This window comes from Electrophorus electricus, chromosome 19, assembly GCF_041902795.1.
Source record: "Electrophorus electricus isolate QZ-2024a chromosome 19, ASM4190279v1, whole genome shotgun sequence".
NCBI lineage: Eukaryota > Metazoa > Chordata > Actinopteri > Gymnotiformes > Gymnotidae > Electrophorus > Electrophorus electricus.
In genome coordinates, this window is record NC_137515.1 from 18,506,751 (window position 1) to 18,531,330 (window position 24,580).

At 43.7% G+C, this 24,580-nt stretch overlaps 1 protein-coding gene across 2 annotated transcripts in view; it reads left to right on the top strand.

Moving 5' to 3' along the window:
* Positions 1-24,580, top strand: part of cltca (clathrin, heavy chain a (Hc)) — a 37,732-nt gene that overhangs the window by 4,356 nt on the left and 8,796 nt on the right. For both annotated transcript variants that reach the window (XM_035535969.2, XM_035535971.2), the window contains exons 2-28: positions 3,531-3,738; positions 6,293-6,561; positions 6,809-6,970; positions 7,377-7,490; positions 7,748-7,921; positions 13,242-13,439; positions 13,644-13,844; positions 14,801-14,953; positions 15,100-15,222; positions 15,354-15,491; positions 15,683-15,847; positions 16,042-16,222; positions 17,042-17,205; positions 18,754-18,879; positions 18,972-19,114; positions 19,487-19,721; positions 19,815-19,937; positions 20,164-20,309; positions 20,396-20,579; positions 20,840-21,032; positions 21,268-21,425; positions 21,771-21,935; positions 22,059-22,166; positions 22,491-22,658; positions 23,111-23,260; positions 23,447-23,578; positions 24,043-24,153. In XM_035535969.2, coding sequence (XP_035391862.2) covers positions 3,531-3,738; positions 6,293-6,561; positions 6,809-6,970; positions 7,377-7,490; positions 7,748-7,921; positions 13,242-13,439; positions 13,644-13,844; positions 14,801-14,953; positions 15,100-15,222; positions 15,354-15,491; positions 15,683-15,847; positions 16,042-16,222; positions 17,042-17,205; positions 18,754-18,879; positions 18,972-19,114; positions 19,487-19,721; positions 19,815-19,937; positions 20,164-20,309; positions 20,396-20,579; positions 20,840-21,032; positions 21,268-21,425; positions 21,771-21,935; positions 22,059-22,166; positions 22,491-22,658; positions 23,111-23,260; positions 23,447-23,578; positions 24,043-24,153 — 4,392 coding nt within the window. The remainder of the gene's footprint in view (positions 1-3,530; positions 3,739-6,292; positions 6,562-6,808; positions 6,971-7,376; positions 7,491-7,747; positions 7,922-13,241; positions 13,440-13,643; positions 13,845-14,800; positions 14,954-15,099; positions 15,223-15,353; positions 15,492-15,682; positions 15,848-16,041; positions 16,223-17,041; positions 17,206-18,753; positions 18,880-18,971; positions 19,115-19,486; positions 19,722-19,814; positions 19,938-20,163; positions 20,310-20,395; positions 20,580-20,839; positions 21,033-21,267; positions 21,426-21,770; positions 21,936-22,058; positions 22,167-22,490; positions 22,659-23,110; positions 23,261-23,446; positions 23,579-24,042; positions 24,154-24,580) is intronic.

The following is a 24,580-nucleotide window of genomic DNA, read 5'->3' on the forward strand; positions in this document are numbered from 1 at the left end:
TCGACATGTTGTTTTAGCTCAGTAGACAATAGGTTGCTGCTTCCTGTTGTGGAGAATGGCAGAGCGCTGCACGCCTCAGCACATTACATATCCTTCCTTGCTCTTCCCTGATCTTGAGCCGGTGCAGGACGCGAGGGGTTAGTGCTGAGCTAGCGGCCATCTTTGCCCCTTGCTCACATGTAGGGGGTCATAACGGCCGTTGAGCTTCCTGTGGGGCATTGGTAGTGATGAAGAGAATATGCAGTCAGCTTGTATAAAGGATGCACCAACTTATTTGCTCAAGATTAGAAGACCCCAGGGCATCCGCTTGCTTCTCTCATGTTACTTCGTGATTCGGCAGGGAGGTAGTGGTTACGCTGAAGATCTCAGAGCTATGCCAGTGTAACTGAGTACAGGCTGGTGGGGTGAAAGGTGCCTCAGCTGAAAGTGGCACACTGCCCCGGTTGTTTACTCGAACCGTGCTTTGTGTGTGGTGAGCAGCGGGCCACGCTCGCAGGTAAATGAAGCCTGCTGACTTACGAGAAGGGTGTGGAGCGGCCGTAGGCTTGTGTAACCAGTCCGTGTGTTTACAAAGGAACACTGCTTGCTGTTAGTTGAAGGGCACTGCTTTTTGAGACACGGGTCATTTTTATTATTATTATTATTTACTTTTTTTTTTTCCTTGCGTTTGTTTGATAGCAAATATCCCCATTTTGTTGACACTGAGTGCACCAGACTGCAGAGTGCCGGTCAGACCTTGTGTCCACACAGCCAATATTCTTGTGTTCTGAGAGAAATTCCTGCCAGGGTGAACTGTGCAGCCTGATCTGACAGAAGAGTGAGCTTTGCCAAGGAAGCCATCAGTCTGATAGGAGTCATGATTTTATAGTGAAGTTCTCCTTTCCTCATCAATTTTCCCTCCCTCTCTCTCTACGTGTGTTTGCTGACTCACTGTTTTTCAGTACTCCTCCTCAGCACTCCTCTTGGACTAGCAGTCCAAGAGTCCGTATAATATCTCCCTTTAGACAGGAGGCCGGGTTCTCTGTGCTCTCATGATTCTCCCATATGTATATTACACAACAGGAGTAAACAAGTTTTTGGTTTTCATTAACATGCAAAAACTTGATTAAGTCTTAATATGATTGCCAAACAGCTATACGGAAGCTTAAAAAAAAGTTATTGTTTGGTTTGAAGTTGATTGTGTGTGCCAGGAAAATCTGAGCCAGTGTCAATATTAAACCTAAAGAATTGCTCTCAAGAATTGCTCGTAATCACACCACTTGAATTCCAAGCTGGACTAAACCCCTGAGTGGTTAATCGAGGGAGGCTTTGGGATAAAACACCATCTATTAGGCCTTTTTTATTAAACAAAGATTCTTGGACTGTTGGGGAAATGCAGGCTTCCTGCTTTGTTCTTTTGTAGTATCCTGAGCTTTCCCAGAGAGTTTCTGAAGCTCATGTAAGATGGTCATCTCTGACGGGGGAAGAGTTGCTGTTTGGCAGTGTGTCTGTGGCAGAGCTGAAATATCCAGCAGTGCTGTGTTGGATATTCTCTCACCCCCCCAACCCCCCCCCCCCCCCCCCAGGGTGCAGGGAGCTTTCATTTTTCGTTTGATTCAATATTGTCTCTCTCCCTGGCCAGGATATCCTTAAAATGACAACACTTTGTTGGGTAGTGATGTATGTGATCGTCAGGGATGTGTTGGACTGCATGCCAGTCGGCAAAAGGGATCAGAAAATCAACCGCTTTTAGAGATGGTTTCACCATCATGCTTTAGCCATTTGCGGTTATTAATTCACAGTCCCCCTCTCCCTCTAGTGCACGTGATGGATTTGCCATGTGTTCACTTTCTGCTCATGTGACAGAATGTGGGTGTGGTGTATGGGTGTGTGCCCTCTGTTTTCTCTATTGATAAAAAATTGACCGGAGTTCTGTTGAGCTCTTCCTAGAAACCAGAGCACTGTTCTGTGTATTAGGATCAGGGTGCAGAGTCTGTTCTCTGGGAGATGGCGTGAGAGTGAAGCCTGTCCCTCAGCGCAGCCTGTGCTGCATTACGCTCGGCTGTGCTGGTGTTGAGACCCCTCAGTCAGAAATGATTACTTGTGTGGGCCGTGTGTCTTACCGTAGCTTGCGGACTGCAAACCGCACTTGGCGTGCGGGACGCAGAGCTCTGCACCTTTACGGAGCTTATGTCTCTCAGACCCGTTGGAGACGCAGTGAGTGCAGTTACGCCAGGATTTTAGCACTCTGCTACACTGTCACCTCTCAGTCCTGACATCTCCTGGCGCTGGTAGCCGGTAGCAGACAATTGAAAGCCCTGCTGCAGAGCTGTGCAGACGATGGTGGTGATTTATGAAAGCCCTGTATCGCCTGTTTGTTTTTTCTCCTTGTTGCTGCTGATCTATTTGATGTGATCTGAACGTAGGACCTACAGTATTAAACTGTACTCCCCTTTAGCCTTCACAAATGATGCAATTTCAGCATTAGCCAAACAGCTATGCAGTTAGTCTCCATAACTGTCATTAAATAAATTTTTAAATGATTTTTTTTACCTCCGTCATTCAGCTCATTCCTCATAGATTATATTTTGGAGCATTTTATATATATGGTTTTCTAAAGCATGAGAGTTGGATTGTTGGGTTTATGTGTAGTAAATGCAGTGGCAGGGTAGTTTAGCAGTGTAAGAGCTGAGGTGCCCTGCTTTACTCCGCTGTGCTGCCTCTGGCTCCGCCCTTTCTCCTCCACTGTGTTGCATCAGGCTCCATGTTGCTCTCCTACCGTGCACTTGGGCTGTCAGCTCCCATGGCTCAGACAGAGGAGTGGCATCTCCTGAAGCAGTTGGTGTGGTGATGCAAAGCCGGCGTCTTGCCCGGCTCCTGGTGGGCCCTCTGCCCGCCCTACATTCCCACCCACTCCTGCACACTTCGTTCAGTGTAGTTGCAATAGGTTGAACTTGGGGGCTTGTCTGTGCATTGGTGTGCTTAGAGTAATGCACTACACAGTGATACCACCTTCAGTCAGAAATGTGTTAAGCTACATGGTGCACCTTTTATAATGTAGTGCTACATCTGACGTGTGTTTTAAGATTGGAGATGATGATGGAAAAGTTTTATTCCAGATTAGTGTTTAGAACATGGCTTGTTTCTAATGTTTTAATGTGCTAAAACCAGATGTTGATATTCTCACTCACTCACCCACGCACACACACACCCCAGGTGTGTGGGATAACTGCCTGGTCATAGCGCTAATCTCTTCATAACATTCAGTGTGTTTTTACTGTTATTATTCTAGGTATAATAAAAATATTCACAGGATAAATTATTTTATGTGGGTTTTTGAATTAAATTGTAAAATATCCTTTGTCTGATCTTGATTAGTGCCTGCATTAGCTCTCCTTAATTGAGGCAAAGCCATTTTAATCCATATAGCTCTTGATTATCATAATAGTTAACAGTCAAAGAGGATTGACTGACATCTCATATTAAGTGGCAGAAATGTCTTTCTGTGTTTTCTTCCCTGGGCTAAAATGTTGCATATGTTGTGTCTTCAGCTTCAGAATTTGGGGATCAACCCGGCCAACATCGGGTTCAGCACCCTGACTATGGAGTCGGACAAATTCATCTGTGTCCGAGAGAAGGTGGGTGAACAGGCTCAGGTGGTGATCATCGACATGGCCGACCCAAACAGCCCCATCCGCCGGCCCATCTCCGCAGACAGCGCCATCATGAACCCTGCCAGCAAAGTCATCGCACTGAAAGGTAAACACCCCACCCTTTCCTCCGTTCCGTTTGGAGCGTTTTGAAAGGAACTGAATCATTTTATACAAGTGGAGATGCTCAGGTAGAGCTTCAGATATTTTCAATGCTGTTTTTTTTTTGTTGTTTAAAAAAACAAAAAATCCCTGTACATTCATTCTTGGTAGAATATCATTGATTTGCATATCACAGTGCCTCATCCATGTTTGCAGATGTAGTAGATATTCCTCCTTTTTCTTTATGAAATGATTTATTTCTTTGTTGACATTTGTGTACCATCATTTTCATATTTAGCCAGTTGTAGCATAGCTCCTTCTTTGATGATACTTTTGATGGCTTGATTTTTGGCCTGCGGCCATAATTGCTTTGTTTTTGTTTTCTTTTTTTTGTTAATGCTTTCTTATGTGTATGCAGACGGTGAGTGAACATTTAAGTACTCTGACTTGTGAAAGTTACAATCCTGTTTTTGCAATCAAAATTTAAGTTTTAGCTGCTGTTACTGCATGCACACTCTTAAATGACACATTTGTGTGTTGTGCAGGCAAGATTAATCTTTAATATTGAAATTTTCATGTAAGGAAAAATGGCTTTCGTATGATATGTGATGGTTCTTATGTTATAGTTCTTAAGAACTTTTATCTAATGGAAATTGGGATTTTTATCTTAAATCCCACACCATTCCACATAATGTATAATAGGCATTGTACAAATTTCTTGTCTACAATTCTCCAGCTCTTATCTACTCTAATAGCTCCCTGTTAGCAATTTAGTTTGGCAACTAAACCAAGACCATTGTTAAACAGGATTTGACTTTTGCAATATTCACAGTGTGAATGCGTTCTTCATATTGATTTTCTAAGACAAGTAATTAATAATTAATAAATGTCTGGGTTTCCCCCTCTTTTAAACATTTTCTCATACAAGTTTGCATTGCTTGCCAATTTGAGATCCATTCGTCACCTTCACAGAGTGTGCCTATCTACATGTATGCTAAAGTAGGCCACTCTGTTCGACTAGTTTATATGTGGGTAAATAAAGTTATATGGATTCAGGAAGCAGGTGCTTCTAGTACTCATAATAGAGGCCAGCTTCTTCCGAGCATAGAGCTAGTGTTCAACTACTTTATTTTAATTCTTATCTTTATTTTAACCATTTTTGTTGCCCAGTTTAGTGTGTCTGGTAAAGTTTAAATTGACTCCTAAAATTATTAAAATGAAACAGACACTTCTTACAGCCTTTGTGAAGTGTAGTTAAATGAATGACCCAGTAACAGGAACGTCACTGTCGATCAAGGCTTTTATTTTCTCTCATCATGTCACTGTCTGATGGTCATAATCTACTCAATAGATTATGAAGGTTCATTTTAATCTGGTACATCAGATTAGCCAGCAGTGCTTTGTGATTGACTGTGAAAATAAACCAGCATTAGAAGACCCATCACAGATGCAATAGCAGAATGTGGGCAGATTAGTTGTGATTTGATGTGCTATTTGTGGCCAGAGTTCTTTCATTAGCCTACTTCACAAGCATTACATCTGTTCAGATTGTGCCAATATGGGTCAGTCCTTCACAACTCCCTCAACCTAGTTAAATTGTCTGCAGGTAATGCCCTGTGTAATATAAAAGACATGCTTTTTAAATGCGCCAGCATCGCCCTGTTACTCGGGATGGTGCTGGTTGCAGACTGACACCCCCCCCCCCCCCCACTAACCTACTGTGCTTGTTCTCTCCTTGCCCTGTGCTCGACAGAGGCAATCTTATTTAATCATCAGGTGACAGTGGAATCATATTCTCATGCGTCTAAAACACGTTAATCTGCTGTAACCAATGAAAGCTAATGCAGGATTTTTACCCTACTGTGCTTTAATTTATAATTTTCCTCGGCTTATTCATGGGTTGGATGCATCTGCACCTCTGCGGAAAACACGCTCTGTTTTGTGATTTTCCACTCCTGCTTCCCAATTTTTTAGAATTGCATTGGCCAGTTTATACGGCCACATGGATCATGTTTATAACTTACTACTTCTGACTAAATGTCTGTATATCTGTTTAAATAGTCTGTTGGAATTTACTAGTTAACAGACTTCCCTTTATCCTTTAAACAAATAAGCTTGTCTCACAGTGTGGTCATTAAAGTGAAATCAGTCATGTGACCACCTGCTCTTGCCAAAATTAGAGTGGAGCCCTTCAGTTATCCCAGAACATCCTTGCTGTATTCCTGTAAAATGTAATCTACATGAATGCAGCCGAAGGAGGGATTATGGGATTATCAGTCATCTTTTCCACATTGCTTTGTCTTTCCTGTCTTCGCTTCGTCTCTATCTAACCGCTGTGCAGCTTCTAGCTCATGGCACACATGCCTGATGCCATGGCTATCAAAAACCTTTACTTGATGACGATCAAGTGGAATTAGCTATCTTAATTTTACTATTTGTGTGTGTGTGTGTGTGTGTGTGTGTGTGTGTGTGTGTGTGTGTGTGTGTGCGCGCACGCGTGCGTGTATGCCAATTGTCAGACCTGTATTGAACTCTTGCATGTCTTATTCACTCCATTATAGCTTCGAAAACCCTTCAGATCTTTAACATTGAAATGAAGAGTAAGATGAAGGCACACACCATGACTGATGATGTCACCTTCTGGAAGTGGATCTCCCTCAACACAGTTGCCTTGGTGACCGATAACGCCGTCTACCATTGGAGCATGGAGGGAGATTCGCAGCCAGTAAAAGTGTTTGACCGCCACTCCAGCCTAGCAGGCTGTCAAATCATCAACTATCGCACTGACGCCAAGCAGAAGTGGCTACTCCTTATCGGCATCTCTGCCCAGGTGCCTCGGTCGTTTTGTTATGAAATATGTGAATTTGTCTGTTTGAATTATTCAGTGTCTAAATGTTAATGCAGGTGCATACGCGAGAGCTTACCTTGCATGATGGCGTGTGTTGGAATCATGTATAAGCATGTTCTCATGTACTGGAAGCTTGTTCAAGCAGAAACTTAATATTAAGTGCCTCATTGTGTCAAAAGCTGCCTCAATGAAATGGGTTCACCGTCGCTGAAGTGTTTTGTATTGGCAGCAAAACCGAGTGGTAGGGGCTATGCAGCTGTACTCCGTGGACAGGAAGGTCTCTCAGCCCATCGAGGGCCACGCGGCCAGCTTCGCCCAGTTCAAGATGGACGGAAACACAGAGGAGTCGACCCTGTTTTGCTTCGCCGTGCGGGGCCAGGCCGGAGGAAAGGCATGTCTGCACCTGTCCAACTTTACACTGGGGACCCAATTTAATCACCAACATGTGCTACACTTCATGCGTGCTACGTGGCACTGACAGCTCTTCAGTGTTTGTTAGCAGCACTCTGATGCTGGTTACTCTGAGTTAGGTAACAGTAACCCAGTGTAACATTGGTTTTGCCATTTGGTTAACTGTCACAAAATTACATTCAATGACATGTTTGAGACTTAAGCGCATTTGGAGAACTTGGTTAAGTACAGCACTTTATTAGCATACACAGCACAGACTGTGTAAGACCAGTTTGTCTCCTTACCATCACCTTTCACTGCGTTTTACACAGAAAACATGTAAGCACTATTATGATCACAGAATAGCATGTGCTGTTGCAATGATGTCTTTATTGTTGTGATTTTAGCTCCACATCATTGAGGTGGGGACTCCACCAACTGGTAACCAGCCTTTTCCAAAGAAAGCCGTGGATGTATTCTTCCCTCCTGAAGCTCAGAATGATTTCCCTGTGGCCATGCAGGTGTGTGCTGGGATGGGTTGGTGTATGTGCTGTATGGGGGTGGGCTTTGGGATTTCACACAAGGCAAAGTTGCTTTAGTGTACTGTGGGGGAGAAACAGGTCTTCACAAGTGTACTGAGCGCCCATAGAAGTAAACACAATACAGGCCATTTAAATATTTTTATGAGAATCATTGTAAAGATGAATGAATTTGTCAACAAATCATTCAGGAGTAATATTCAGTGGTTGAGTTGATGTGCGTTTCCTCTTTTTAACAGATCAGCCCAAAACAGGATGTTGTGTTCCTTATTACCAAGTATGGCTACATCCACCTGTACGACCTGGAGACAGGAACATGTATCTACATGAACCGAATCAGTGGGGAGACCATTTTTGTTACAGCACCTCACGAGGCCACTTCCGGGATCATTGGTGTCAACAGGAAAGGACAGGTATGCGTTTGGTGTAACTCGAGCATAATGCATTCTCTGCCTGAGGAATCTGTGCAGACCATTTGAGTGAGCCTGTTACATGCAGCCAGTTAGGATTTAGCCAAGCTGTAAGAGTTGTGTTGTTCCCTTGGTGAGAAAATACTTCCTTCCTGGTTCTTGCTCAAGGTTGTTATAGTTTATATAGGAGGTCACTTTGAAAGAGCCTATGAATGGGACACTGTGTGTGTGTGTCTGGTGTTAGTTTATTATAAATCTTCCAACACAATCCAGTTTTGTAGAGGAATGTTTACGCTTACTGTCTAACTGCCCCACTCTGCTTGCTTATACTAATGACAGAAAAAGGGCCTGCAAAGCTTTAATGTGTTTGGAAAGCTAATGGGGCTATATCATACCTTGGTATTTATGCTTAATACCTCGATAGCGATATGAATGACTGACTGATTATGGTTTTACAATTGATGCTTAAAGTGATGGTTAAACATAGTGTCATTATTTTATAACAAGTTAATTTACCAAATGCAAATGCGTTCCAGAATATTGTATTAAGCATAGTAACAGAACATGCACTGTTAGTTTACAATAAGTATAATAAATAAAAAATAAAATAAAATAAAAATCAGAAAAGATTTCTTTCTGCGCTTCTCATGCTTTTTCTACAGCTGTGAGGAAAAGTGGCCCACTGGCTTAACACGACGGCCTGTGTGAGACATGGCTCATGCAATCACCTTTCACTGCGCTTTATACAGAAAACATACACAAAGTAAACCCCATTATGCATATTAGTTTAAACTGAAATACTGTACTATTTTTTTTAGTTCCCTGAGCAGATTCTCTTGAACTGTCCACTAAATAAGGATTTGGTTTGACCTATTTAGTTGATTAATTTCTGCTTTCCAGTAATTCTTAGTTCAAATGAACCCACTCAGGAAAATGACTAAGACTTCTCAGCATAAAGTGCTGAAAAGCAAGTTTGGCCATGACTACAAGTTGGGCCGTGATCATGCACAGCAATATCAAACCACAGATTTAAAGGTGCAACAAGTAATTTTTATCACCAAAAGGTAGCAAACAATATTTATTAAATTGCTTTATTATTTTTTACTTTTTTTTCCTCTCTATAAAGTGCAGATCTCTTAAGAGGATCTAATTACTTTTTAGTCCTAAAATGAGTCAGTTTGTGGTCCATAGAGCAAGTCCCCCACATAGAGGCGAACATGTTTAAAATAAATTTAGTACAGAATCTATTAAATATCCAGGTCGCTGGTGTCAGTATAATGGTTTCATAATGTGAAGTTATCCATGGAAAAATTACTTATTGCTCCTTTTAAGATGTAACTAAATTTTTGCTAATTTTTATATCATGTAACCCACATTTATGTACATGTAGTTTAGTTAAAGCATTATATAAACATAACTTATACTTTTTAAGAAAGCAAACTGTAGCCTACCAATTGCCAGATGTACCCTGGTTTCAAAGTATTGAAGAAGAACCATTTATTTACAGGGAGTACCTTCATTATGTTGGCTATGTTATCTGTTGCAACACAGACCTTCTGCTCCTCACATAAGCCGCATGCAGGCTAACATTTCTTTTATCCCACGTGCCCTGTTCTCCCTGTGTGCTTAATTTGCACTGCTGTCATTTTTTGCACTCAATTCTACTGTTTATTTCCTTACTCACTGTTCTTTACCCCCCGGTTAAGAAAGAAAATGTAATACATTGCCAGCCACATTTACTGCCAAGGCACTTTTATTTTTATACTGCTTTTCATACACAGTGGCAATTCAAAGTGCATTACGTGAGACAGAAGAATAATTAAGCTTATTATATCCCAAGACCCATAACCTTGGGAATGTCTTTGGGAATGTCTCAAAAAAAAAAAACTTAGAAATACAATTTATTCAAATATAGTTGCTAAAGTTGTTTAAAGAAGTCAAACGAAAAATGAAAGAGATAACAATACATTAATAATTGGAAGTAATAAAAATAATACATAAAATAAAAATGCCCTGTAGTGCTTAGACATTAAAAGGGTATTTGGAAGGCAAATACCCAAGCATACTTGCTCATCCAGTGGTTCCCTCAGCTGGAAGTAGGACCTAAGATTGACAGACAGGTGTCCCTAAAGCTGCACCCTTTACAACCACTGCATTCATCTCTGCCAAGCGATATTGTGGTGGTGCATTGAAATGGCTCCTTGCACCCTGGTCCGCTAAACCGTGTGTGTGTGTCACATTTACGTCTGTGTGAGACAGAGGTTAGAGAAGCTCAGTGTATCTCAGGTGAAACCTAGGAAAGCTGCTTGTGAGGGACATTTCTCTGACACATCTGTGTGTGATCTGGAGATAATCGTGTGTTTGCTTTGACAGGCAAATCAGTGGCACATCTGCAACCACATTCATTCTCTCCTTCAGCTCCAAAGTCCGTTACAGACTGTAATTTTGCAGCCAGGCCAGAGTTGAAGCCTGAATAGTTTAGTGGGTGACGATCCATGTATCGTCAGACCTCCCATACAGCGGACTGAAGTTGGAGTATACACCTGCTTTTGTCACGCGGGGGGCTGCGGACCGCTGTGTTGCTGCTGTTTGTGGTGGTCTTCTCTTCCAGGCACTGTTTGTGTGCGAGCTGCGGGGGACTGTTTCTGTGACTTTAAGTGGTATTTAGTTTAAGTGTTAGGTTGGATTGTTTAATTACTGTTTTGCCTAAGGCATCTAGGATAACCCAGTTATGATGTGAAGTTGAGCATCTCTTGAACTGATTTATATGGCCTTTCCTTCTGGTTTTAGCAACTCATTTGCTAGCGCCTGGGTCTGGCCACCTACTGGCTTCTTTCAGCCACTCCTTCCTTCATCCCAGTTCCTCACATTCCTAATTCGTCTCTGACAAGCCGGTTCCACCCTAGGCAGGATGGAGGAAAAACTGCTTCCAGGATGTACCTAGACACGTGTGAGATCCATGACCTGGAACCAAAGGAATCCCTGTAAATAGCTGCTGCTGTAGAGCGGAGGGATTTGAAGAGAGAGCGGAGCATGTGGGAGAGGAAATGGTGCCAGATATCATGTGATTCTGCTGTGGGTGGCTTTGCCTTGTGGCCTCAATCTTTTCAACATGATGTAGGAGGAGCCTGATGTCCTCTCTCAGCCAATCATGTTTTTGCAAAGCCAGAAAGCATCACTGGGCTGTGTGACGATATCATTTTCTGTTCGGTTTCCCCCTGTAGACTCGAGCCAAGCCAAGCATATTACAATCCTTCTGAGCTTCTATCACACACACACTCATTCAGCATTGTGCTCTGTCAGATCCTTGGCCACACTTCATGTTTATTGCACATTAAGCCATTGTCCATTAAGGTTCCAATTAATAATTTGCCTATGTCTGGATTTCTGATATCTGTGAATTATTCAAATGTAAATAATGTCTCAACCAGCAGGGGAGAGGATGTTGAACAAAATAATTATTTGCTTAATGAGTTCTATCTTTATATATAATGACATGTATTATGCTTAGGTCACACCCAAGCCTGCCTGAGATCTGGGATATTAAGGAAAGTTAGTGACTGAGTGAGACATAATCGGACTGGTAGCTACTGGAGCCTACACCTACCCACCCCCCCTTAGCCACCATCCATCCTGTTTCCCATCTTTCACCTTCCTCTTTTGTATTCCTGCTGCTCCATTCCTCCCTCCGTCCTGCTGTCACTCCTCTTTGTGCTGTTAAGATGATGGTGGTGAAAAGCTCTATTTTTGCTCCTGTGAGCTGACCCGTATTTTATTGGGGGTGGGTTGGAGGTGCAGAGGGGGTGGCGCTCATGGAGGAGGAACAGCTGTAGACATGACGTGTTCCTGTTGATCTAGATTTGTTTCAACATTCGTGCGCACGCATGCACACACACACCACACACACACACACACTCTATGGGTGCACAGTCACATGCCGGCTGCCTCAGTACGTTAGGTCAGGATAAAGAGCTGTCGTGTTAGGCAGGCTGGATCTCCTCATGGGCATTATCTTCCAGGTCATCTGAAGTCGAATGCTGAACTTTACAGGAGCGTTAAAGGCCTCTGCTCGCTGGGTAACATCTTCACCACGTAAAGCACTGTCGATTCGATTTTAGATAAAATCCCCCACCTGGTCATAAAGAAATAATTTCCTAATTGTATTTTCATGAAAAGCGTTGCACTCCCAGACTGATTAGAAAAACCCCGAACAATGGCTCTGAATGAGCTTTTGAATAAAGCACATTCTTTTATATGACTGACCTTGGTAGCATAAATTAATTTGTGATGTCACTAATTTAACATCTGCTGGGCAAAATGACTCCAGTGTTGCGTCAAGGCACAGAGACTAGGCCATCCTTTAGATATAGACTTCCACAAAATGCGGTGTGATTGGTGGATGCAGGAGTGGAAGTCGTGTTGTGGGAACCTCGATGCCCATATCTTCTCACTGTTGTGTTTGGATAATCTCCCACGAATGAGACATGCACACATACCCAATCTTCAGCAGTAACTTGAGAAGACGCTGTGTCTCTAAAACAACAATCTTGGATAAGCCATTGTCTTGTGTGTTTTCACTCTTTTTAGCCGGTCATCAGAAAGCTTGAAGGTGTTTGCCAATGGTTAAATAGTCTCGAGTTGTTTTCGTACTTGAAAGTCAGCTGATTCTGCACTCACCTGAGCCATCATCTGTCAAGAAACTTACCAAAATGTTTATAGGTGAAATGTAGAATATACACAAAGTTTTGATACTTTACCTGGCACCAAGTGATATTTGCACAAGGGTAAAACTTAAGACCTTCCAAGGTATTTGCTTAAACAGTTTCTCTGGTTGGGGGAAATGTAAGGTTATTTAGTATGAACTGGCACATCAAAGATTAATTTGTGTCTGTGTGTTGGTTTACATGCTGATGCTCTTGGTCCTTTCTTCATTTCTGTGCATAAATGTTAATTTCTAATTTTTATTTCTTCATTGTTTGTAAACCGAAATCTAGAATACATTAGTTATATTTAGTCACTCAAACTGTGAGAGATGTTTGTTCTTTTTTATGAGTCAGGGGTATTGACACAGAAGCATGGGATTATAGCGCCATGGTTTAGAAAGAACGACGGCGCACTTATGAGCAGTATAGTCCACTCAGTATAGTCCACTATGAGGGTTGTTACAGCAGCAGACTTTGAAATATCTAAATGAGTGAAGTGGTATGTAAAGTATGATATGAATGTGTGAAGTTTTTATTTTTGTGAATGATGTGGGGGAAAAAAAAACCCTCATAATTTGTATTGCAATTCAAGTGTGTGCCTGCGCACATGTGTCCTGCAGGTGCTGTCGGTGTGCGTGGAGGAGGAGAACATCATCCCCTACATCACCAATGTTCTGCAGAACCCCGACCTGGCCCTACGCATGGCTGTGAGAAATAACTTGGCCGGCGCAGAGGAGCTGTTCGCCCGCAAATTCAACAACCTGTTCGCTGCAGGCAACTACTCAGAGGCAGCCAAAGTAGCTGCTAACGCACCTAAGGTGAGCAGAGACTGGGGACCGGGGAGAGCAGCAGGGGGACGGAGAGAAAAAGACATTGAGATGAAAAGGATTGTGGGAATTGTCAGTCATCTTTACTGAACACCGTGCTCTGACGAGAGCATTGAACCATTCCTTTTATATGTATGCCTGTGATGTGTCTGTGTGTGACGGCACTTTTTCCCCTCTCATTCCTGCGTGTTCCAGGGCATTCTGAGGACTCCAGACACCATCCGCCGCTTCCAGAGCGTGCCGGCCCAGCCAGGCCAGACCTCCCCGCTGCTGCAGTACTTCGGCATCCTGCTGGACCAGGGCCAGCTCAACAAGTTTGAGTCCCTGGAGCTCTGCAGGCCGGTACTGCAGCAGGGCCGCAAACAGCTGCTGGAGAAGTGGCTCAAAGAGGACAAGGTGTGTGTGGGGTGTGTGTGTGTGTGGGGGGGGGGGGGGGGTGTCAGATTTAAATGCTTCAAATTCCATGTGGGATAAACAATGTTAAATTGGGTTTTTAGAGACCAATATCAACCCTTCACTTCTGATGACAGATTTTACCTCTTCAAAGGCAGCACAAGCCAATGGGAGCTCCTACTGAGTTTAAATAATTTCCCATAGATTTCCACCCCAGTTTTCTGCTGTTAAAAAATAATAAGAAGGTGAAAACATAAAAAACCAAGACCTTACAGAAGATCCATGGTTTTAATACCATCACGGTTGGCCTCTCCCTGGCATCTCTGTCTCCTTGGTTTAGCCTGTTCGTGTGTTTCTGAATTTACATGTGTAAATGTCAAATAGTTAACCATCATTTTTGTTTTTAATAAATGCTATATGTCAGTAGTAAGCATATGATAATTAACATTCTCCTCGGATATATGTTGTACTATCTTTTTAATGTTTTATTGTGTGAGGGGAGAGAGCAAGAGAAATAAATTTGTAGTGTAGATTAGGATCAGCGCACACCCTGCTGAGAAGCTTTTCCTGTGTGTGTGTGTGTGTGTGTGAGTGTGAGAGTGAGAGTAGCTGGGCCTAGTGTGTTGGAGAAGGACACTCTGTACAGAAGCGGCTATGGCTGGGTTTGTTATCTAAGATGTTTGGGATGTTTTACATGTGAGGTAATGTTTGTTCAGGGATTGTTTGGGTTTTTCCACTTTAAAGGCTTAAAATGGGTAGAGTCATGGCCAGTCTTGGAGCTCCTCAGCCTTGACAAACACCAACCCAAGTCCAGGGGCAAATACAGTGATTTATCCACAATGCACAATACTGGAGAACAAGATCCCAGTGTCGCCTGTTGTTTTTTGTGAGCAAATGAAGAATCTCTGATGTAAATTAAAATGGGTTACTGGCAATAAATTGTGTGTATGTACACGCAGCTGGAATGCTCTGAGGAACTGGGAGACCTTGTGAAGTCCGTTGACCCCACCCTGGCCCTGAGTGTGTACCTCAGGGCCAACGTCCCCAACAAAGTGATCCAGTGCTTTGCTGAAACGGGCCAGTTCCCCAAGATCGTGCTGTACGCCAAGAAGGTAAGACTTCCTTCTGTTCTGGAGATAAAGATGATTGATCGCGTATTTCCACTTCAGGGCAGTCGTGGACATATTCATCTAATCTGTTTGAAAGCATTCTCCGCACTGCAGCTGACGATGTGCTGGGCCGCGTTGCTCTTCCTTAGGTGGGCTACACTCCAGACTGGATCTTCCTTCTGAGGAACGTGATGCGCATCAGTGCTGATCAGGGCCTGCAGTTCGCCCAGATGCTGGTGCAGGACGAGGAGCCGCTGGCCGACATTACCCAGGTGAGGAAGAGGAGCAAGTAAGCTCATGAAGGAACAGAAAGGGAACATGGGATGGGTGTATGCCTTTGTTGAGGGGTCGAAATGTCTCCAACCCTCTGACCTCTGATCTGTGCCTTGTGCTTTTGCTTCAGATTGTGGATGTGTTTATGGAGTACAACCTGATTCAGCAGTGCACCTCCTTCCTTCTGGATGCCCTGAAAAACAACCGACCCTCTGAGGGACCTCTGCAGACCCGCCTGCTGGAGATGAACCTCATGCATGCGCCTCAGGTGCGCACGCACACACACACACGCACACACACGCATACACACACACGCATACACACACTTGCATGCATACACATGCGCACATGGTCACAGTTCAATGTGGAATGTCCAAAATCAAAAGTACATGCCCTGTTCTCCGAGGTGGAGCACGCATTTGCCATCATCACCTGTAAAAGTGTGTGTGCTCTGCCCAGGTCGCTGATGCCATCCTAGGGAATCAGATGTTCACTAATTATGACCGTGCCCACATCGCCCAGCTGTGTGAGAAAGCTGGCCTGCTTCAGAGAGCCCTGGAGCACTACACAGACTTGTATGACATCAAACGGGCTGTCGTTCACACACACCTGCTCAACCCAGAGGTACACATCCCCGCCCGCACAGTTACGCACGCCTTTTATTTTTATACTGTGAAATGAAAAATGTGAAAGAATCAAGTGTGAGAGGGTCAATAAACTTGACACATCCAAAATGTGTAAACATTGTGTCTAGTGCTACTTGAACTCAAAACCAATATTCTCTCTCTCTCTCTCTCTCTCTCCCTCCCTCCCTCCAGTGGCTTGTGAACTTCTTTGGCTCTCTGTCTGTGGAGGACTCTCTGGAGTGTTTGAGAGCCATGCTCTCTGCCAACATCAGGCAGAACCTCCAGATTTGCGTCCAGGTAGCCTCCAAGTATCATGAGCAGCTCTCCACCCAGGCTCTCACAGAGCTCTTCGAGTCCTTCAAGAGCTTTGAGGGTAAGCGCACAGGTGTTATTTGGAGAACTCCTTTTATATTTTTAATGAAACTTCCATTAGCGCACCTTTCTAAAGCAAATGGATGATTTTTTGTTTGCAGTCTGTTTAATTTACATGATGAAAGTATTTCAATATTCAAAGTAGCTTTTTTTGGCACGACTGTTATGAGAACAATATTGCCAAAGCATTATAAGAGAAAAATGAACAAAAAAAATACCAAAAAGCAAGTACAAAATGGGTGACAACACTAAATAGAAATCATTTTAAATAAAAGTTGTCAACATTTACAAAAAGATATTTCCAAAATGTATACGTGCACTTTATAAATGTACTTATATATAGTGTATACACACACCTCTCAGGCGGTGATACCCACTGTGCAGCGAGGGGGGATATGTCCCTCTCCTAGAATTATTTGCAATTTCTCCAGTTCTGTGAGTGTTTCATAGTTTGAAATCAGCCCTTTAGATCTGTTTGTGAAAGATTTGTCATTCTTTTTTCATGCTATAATCGTGGTCACCTGAAGCTCAGCTGATCTGCCAGAACAAGCATGCTAGTTGCTCTCTCTCTGGCTGCTCAGAGTGGCAGGCTTCTCCTCCAGCAGGTCCGAGAGAGAGCAGAGTTAGACCTTGCCTTCAGGGTGATCGTCCTCCTCCTCTGTGCTCTCTCACCTTTAGTGTTTAACTAAGGAGGATGGTTGCCTGGGCAACCAGGGCAGGCACCGTTTCGGGCCTTGAAACCATGAACATGTCTGTCGGTTATCAGAGATGTCTCTTAATAGTGTGATGATGACCCGACTACATGTAATTGACTTCTCAGGTCTCTTCTACTTCCTGGGCTCTATCGTGAACTTCAGTCAGGACCCGGAGGTGCACTTCAAGTACATCCAGGCGGCCTGCAAGACAGGCCAGATCAAGGAGGTGGAGCGTATCTGTAGAGAGAGCAACTGTTACGACCCCGAGCGCGTGAAGAACTTCCTGAAGGTAGGACCCCCCCCCCCCCCCCCGGTTGACCTACAACCCTGCACAGATACATGTGGTGTCCCCTTGCTTTCCTCGGCCCTCTTTCCTTCTCGTATGTGGTTTTGGTCATGACCTCTTCCTCTAACGTGACCTTTGTGTGTGCTGGGAGCTCTTATGTGGGTCTCTTAGACTTGCTCTCTTTCGGTTTCTGCCCATGTACTTAAGGTTATCCTCTCTTAAAAGAAATTATTTCCTTTCATACTCACTTACAGCCATGTTTGGTTTATAATAGTGTATCCCCAATCTGATATCATGTCAATGTAAGGCATGCAATGGTACAGTAATACTTGAGATTTTTTTAAATCTCTTACCAATGACCCCCAGTTGATTAGCTAGCTAGTGTTAGCCTGTAGCCAGGAGGAAGTTAACATGAATTTAAAATTTCTTGGTGTTGGTTATTGTCTCTCTTGCTTTTTGTCTGTATCTTTGCAGAACATATAGCAGCTAAAGGTTCCACAAGTACAATTTTTTTTTTCTTGTCATTTCACAATTGTTCCCAGTGGTTAGAGTATTACTGTTAGTACTGGAATTGATATGATTGAGGGGTATGGGGATGTGGGTGGGTGGCAGTGGTTAGTTGATGGTGATCCCCTGCTCTCTCTGAAATGGAGCATGGGTGCTTTTATTCTGGAGGACAGGCTCATGTTGTTCGTGGTTTGTTGGCTATATTTTAAAAATATATATATTTTAAAAACCCTATTAATGAAGACTCATCTAATTTCAGTGTAGATTAAAATAGGACTGTGTGGCATTAAATTTTAGGTTTTGGTCGATTTGTTTACAAGTCTTTGTAAATGTTTTCACTGTTGTATATATTTTCCCAGTCTCTGTGAATGTGTATGAATTCCCCAGGGCTCTCCTTGTGCCATTGGGTACACAGCCCCAGTCTCTTAATCCTGGTTTTAATGGCAGTTGCTGTGGTTTTTTGTGCTTTTGTCTTACTCCATTTAGCCAACAGAGGGCGATCCAACACTTGCCATTCAAAGCCTGAGAGGCACCTTGATGGGTTTTAATTTAGTTCGTCTGCCCTATTTTATGTCTGTTCTAATCTAATCTGTACGCTCAGAGGCATTTTATCTGTGGTGGACTACCTGTCCTAACCTTTTGAAATAAGACACATTTCATGTGTTTCGGAAAATCTTTGTTGCTTTTTTTAATTAAATTTTCCAGGAATCATTTTGGCAGGTTGTATACAGTTAGATAATACGTCACATTTTCCATGGTTCTGATTGAATTTATTGGCAGTTCTAATCTATAATACAGATCTGTGCAGAATGCTCTTAAACTAGATCATATTCTTTTAGAAGTGAACTTAAATTCACAAATTTGTCAACATAAAATTATATAAATCTTTTTAGGCTTTTAAAAAAATCAATTACATGATATTTGAAGATCTTAATATATAAGATTCCCTCATTGAGTCCACGGCAGCTTATAGACTGCAGTCCCTGTGAAAATTCTCTGGGGGTGTGATGTAACCCCCCTGTTTCCTGCTTGTTTGATGGACAGGAGGCCAAACTCACCGACCAGCTGCCCCTCATTATCGTGTGCGACCGCTTTGACTTCGTCCATGACCTGGTGCTCTACCTGTACCGCAACAACCTCCAGAAATACATCGAGATCTATGTGCAGAAGGTGAGGACCTCCGGTCGTCTTTTTGAAACAGCCTTCTGTTTTTGCTTTGATGTGGGTGGGTGTGATTCTGACCATCCGCGTGTTCTCTGCAGGTGAACCCCAGCCGCCTGCCGGTGGTGATTGGTGGGCTGCTGGATGTCGACTGCTCTGAGGATGTCATTAAGAACCTCATCCTAGTGGTGAGGGGCCAGTTCTCCACTGATGAGCTGGTGGCTGAAGTGGAGAAGAGGAACAGGTACACGCGAGACCTCCTCTTCACTCTTTTGCTAAGGGTGTTTTTGGCACTGTGCCTATATCTGTGTGGATTATACAGCAGTTTTACACAACTTGGGTTTAAGATAATAAGTGAATCAGTCGCCCATGACAGAGCGATTTTGTTGTTCTCCAGTGATATGTTAAATTACAGCAATTGAATCCTAGCTTCTCGCAAGCTTACAGCCTCAAAGTTCTGTAAAACAATTTTGAATTAGAATTTTTATGTGCTTGAGTGTTGGCGTTAAACAAATACTGAAGGGTTGTCATAGTTCAGCAATAGCATGAACCAAATCAATCTTTATTGAGAGACTAGCAGACCAGCAGCTGTGTACGTGTCCTGTCTCCCCTCCAGACTGAAGCTGCTTCTGCCCTGGCTGGAGGCTCGCATTCACGAAGGTTGTGAAGAGCCTGCTACCCACAATGCTCTGGCGAAGATCTACATCGACAGCAACAACAACCCAGAGCGCTTCCTACGGGAGAACCCCTACTACGACAGTCGTGTGGTGGGGAAGTACTGTGAGAAGAGAGACCCCCACCTGGCCTGCGTGGCTTACGAGAGAGGCCAGTGTGACCAGGAGCTCATCCATGTAAGCGTCCATGCAACGGACTATGTAGATGCCGTTTGGTGGGGGGGGGGGGGTTGTTCTTTGCAGTCTTACGACGTTTGTTTGTTTTTGCAGGTGTGCAATGAGAACTCCTTGTTTAAGAGTCTGTCTCGTTACCTGGTGCGACGTCGTGACCCAGAGCTCTGGGCCAGTGTGCTGCAAGAGACCAACCCATACAGAAGACCCCTCATCGACCAGGTACAGAAATATCAGATCTAACCCACCAAACAGTTCATTTGACAAAAACCATTTAAGATGTAATACTTAAATTCCAAAAGTTGTTCTTCATCTGTGTGTGTTCTCCTTTTCTGCTATCTAAATCATGGAAGAACTGATTCTTCAAATTTAAAAAACTTTTTTTTTTTTTTTGTATTTTTAGCATTTAAAAGCACCAGCTTGACAGTGATTTTGATGCCTGTTCCAGGTGGTGCAGACTGCACTGTCGGAAACCCAGGATCCTGAGGAGGTGTCCGTCACAGTCAAGGCCTTCATGACGGCTGACCTGCCCAATGAACTCATTGAGCTTCTAGAGAAAATAGTCCTGGACAACTCTGTATTCAGTGAACACAGGTTCATGCCAGTCCTACCTGCAGCCACCCTGTGTTTCTGGGACTCCTCTGTGTCAGTCAGTAATCCATGCCTTATCCCGTTCCCAGGAACCTCCAGAACTTGCTGATTTTGACGGCAATCAAAGCAGACCGGACACGGGTCATGGAGTACATTAACCGCTTGGACAACTACGATGCTCCGGACATTGCCAACATCGCCATTAGCAGCGAGCTCTTCGAGGAGGCTTTCGCCATCTTCAGGAAGTTTGATGTCAACACCTCAGCAATCCAGGTTTGGAAAAATATATGCACTCCACTTTGTTCTTTCTTTCTTCCTTTCTTTTTTTAATACACTGGATTAGATGTGATGGGTTAATAATTTCTTACACTGGCATTAATCACAATATTACATAGTCAGTGGTGCAATACACTTCAAATTTCATCTAACCCTTTATTCATCTGTTTCTCTTATTGTCATGCTATAGGGATCAACAAAGTATAATTCATTATTTATTATAATCTGTGTAAGCACTCTTCGCACTCTTCCTGCAGGTTCTAATTGAGCACATCGGGAATCTGGACCGGGCCTATGAGTTTGCCGAGCGCTGCAACGAGCCGGCGGTCTGGAGCCAGCTGGCCAAGGCTCAGCTGCAGAAGGGCCTGGTGAAGGAGGCCATCGACTCTTACATCAAGGCGGATGACCCGTCAGCCTACATGGAGGTGGTCCAGGCCGCGGACCAGAGCGGTAAGGTCCACCTCATAACACAAATGCCTTGGAGTGTAGATCCGTAGGGATCTTCATGCCTGATACTTGTGAAGCTCCAGGCCAGAAATGTACATTTGAAGGGATTAAGAGACACTGTGCCCTGTAAAAGATGAAATCCTGGTTCAGGAATCCGGTACTTAAAAGATTTTAGTGATGTTTTGGGCGTGTTCCCGGCTGAGCGCGGCAAGTGTGTTATAAATGCCGCTGTTGCCAGGTAACTGGGAGGACCTGGTGAAGTTCTTGCAGATGGCGCGTAAAAAGGCCAGAGAGTCCTACGTGGAGACGGAGCTGATCTTTGCTCTGGCTAAAACCAACCGGCTGGCAGAACTGGAAGAGTTCATCAACGGCCCCAATAACGCTCACATCCAGCAGGTGATCCAGCAGCTCTCATCACTTGAAACACTGCACTGTTCTTCATGAGATGAAGAAACTAAAAAAAAAAGAATTGCACTTATTGTAAATAGAAACTACGGAAGCTTTATGGTGTGTAAGCAGAACTGGTTATGAATTAGCTGTCCATTTTTGATATGAAAAACAAAACATTTTCTAAAGAAAAAATGTACAGTTGCAGAGGAAGCTTAAATTTTGTACTTTATTTGTAGAGGTGTCCTGATGCTGAAGTTTACCTCTAAAGTATTACACTACATTGTAATGGAATACTTTATGTCCAAAGGATTAGTACCCTGAGAGTGACTTTCCTAATCTTGATCTTTGTAGGTTGGCGATCGTTGCTACGATGAGAAGATGTACGAGGCAGCAAAGCTGCTCTACAACAACGTGTCTAACTTTGGCCGCCTGGCCTCCACCCTGGTCCACCTCGGAGAATACCAGGCTGCGGTGGATGGGGCTCGCAAAGCTAATAGCACACGCACGTGGAAGGAGGTGAGCCAACGAGATCTCTCTGTTTGGCCACTAATTTGCATAACGAGGCAGCACCGATGAGCACAGCCGCCCGTATCCTGAATCTTAATGTAATGCGGTGTCGCCGGATTTGTCTTGGTGTAGGTGTGCTTTGCCTGTGTGGACGGCAAAGAGTTCAGGCTGGCTCAGATGTGCGGCCTTCATATCGTGGTCCATGCAGATGAACTGGAAGAGTTGATCAACTACTACCAGGCAAGCCTGGCCTCTAGGAAGGCTTAAGTAATTACAGTGAGGCACTGTGTTGGCGTATTAAATGGCTGTTTATGGGTTCCATTATGTGGTAAATTGGTATAACTTTGAGGGGAAAAATGGGTTTTAAAAAAATTAAGGATGTTGTGTTAAGGATGCTTGCTCTTCTAACATAAATCTCAGCATACATTTTATATTCAGTTTCATTTTATGCTGCAGTGCTAAACTCCTTTGGGAGTCTCTCTGAGATGTGTTAAGTGTGTAGGGAGCGTGGCAGCTCTGGGCCCTGGCAGGGCAGTAAACACCCTCCTTTGCTGCTTGGTGCAGGACCGTGGGTACTTTGAGGAGCTGATCACCATGCTGGAAGCAGCGCTGGGACTGGAGCGCGCTCACATGGGCATGTTCACTGAGCTGGCCATCCTCTACTCCAAGTTCAAACCCCAGAAGATGAGGGAACATCTGGAACTCTTCTGGTCCCGGGTCAACATCCCCAAGGTACAGAGTGACGGATTCACCAACATTAGCCAGCCTAATAATTCGCCCTGTGTAAAGGTTGATGTGTTTAGCAGGTGATCTGGGCTCTTGCCTTTTGTCTTCTGCTTGAGTTACAGGTAATGAACCTGCAGCGTGGTGGCTATACCTGCCAATATAGAGAATGGTCTTCCAATCATGAGCAGACAGTCAAGGCCCCATGCAAATAAGCATATATGTCAAACTGATCCATACAACTTCTGATTAGCTTTTGGTTGTGTTTTTTTGTTTTTTGTTTTTTTTAGTTAGTATAGAACAAAGACCAATCTAAATGTCCCTCTGACCTGTGTGCCAGGCTCATTTTTTCACCTAGTTTATTCCTGATAATGGAATGCAGTTGACTTTTAGTAGAGGTGAAAAGCAGCGAACAGGAAAGGAGCTGGCGGTCATTGCCTGAAATCCTGTACGTCTTGCAGGTGCTGCGTGCAGCAGAACAGGCTCACCTGTGGGCCGAGCTGGTCTTCCTGTACGACAAGTACGAGGAGTACGACAACGCCATCATCACCATGATGAACCACCCCACAGACGCCTGGAAGGAGAGCCAGTTTAAGGACATCATTACCAAGGTGCAACTGTAGTTCACAAACCTGATTTTCTATCTATCTATTTATTTATTTATTTTTACCTGCCATGTGGTACAACTGGTTTTGTGGCATATCTACAAAGCCGTCTCGACCCCCACCCCCTTTGGACCACAGTCTGGCTTCTTAACTCTGCTTTCCACTGGTGCTCTGTCTCGTGCGTCTGCGTAGGTGGCCAACGTGGAGCTGTATTATAAAGCCATCCAGTTTTACCTGGAGTTCAAGCCCTTGTTACTGAATGACCTTCTCATCGTCCTGTCGCCAAGGCTGGACCACTCCCGCGCTGTTACATTCTTCAGCAAGGTAAGGGCATGTGACGGGTAATGTACCTGGACATGGCTGCACCTGTATACCTCAACATCAGAGCCAGAGCACTAATCAGGGATCAGCATTTTGCTTTTCTTGCTAAGTGTGGTTTAATGGACAGTGAGGAGACGTAGGCTTGCATGCAAACTGCTAGGTCCGTGGACACGTACTTCACTACAGACTAACATAGCACAGTATGGACTACCTTTACATTACAGTAGCCTGTATATTACATAAGCATTATTGAACATTGGACCATCCATTTTACTGCACTTTGAAAGGCTATTCATAGGACGCACTTTGTATAAGAGCAAGATTAGCATTATTAGAGAAATAAAAGATTTGGATTCCCCTGTGCAGTGAGACATTTTGAAGGCCTAATAAAACATAAAACATAATTTTAAGAGCCTTTAATAACAATTGAAATAATTCATAACAAAAAAAAAACTTTGTCTCTACAGGTTAAGCAGCTTCCCCTTGTCAAACCATACCTGCGATCTGTACAGAATCACAACAACAAGTCTGTCAACGAAGCACTTAATAACCTCTTCATTACAGAGGAAGACTACCAGGTCAGAGGCCAAGATCTGTTCTCCCTTTGTTCAAAAGTGTCACTTGTAGCTTTTGGTTTGCTTTTTGTCCTGAAATCCCCCATCCTGACAGGTACATTTAGTTTCATAATTACACGTGTCTCCTAGGTCAGTGTTATAAAAGTGTTGTACACTTCATTAGTTACAACTGCATAGGTCAATTTTATAGGTGTACTGGAGACCAGACTCAGATCTATGAAGTATTGTCATCTACCCCCACTATGGTATGCATGTGTGTAGTCTCACAGAGAGAAGGATGGTCATGTTGCCAGCGCAAAATTCAGGACAATAAATCAGTCTGGTACTAGGTGCGAGTTCCCGTGCGTTTACTATAGTGGAGGTATACTGGTATGTGGTGGAAAACCTGGTTCTTGATCAAGATGAGACTGAATGAGGTCTGGGCCAGGGA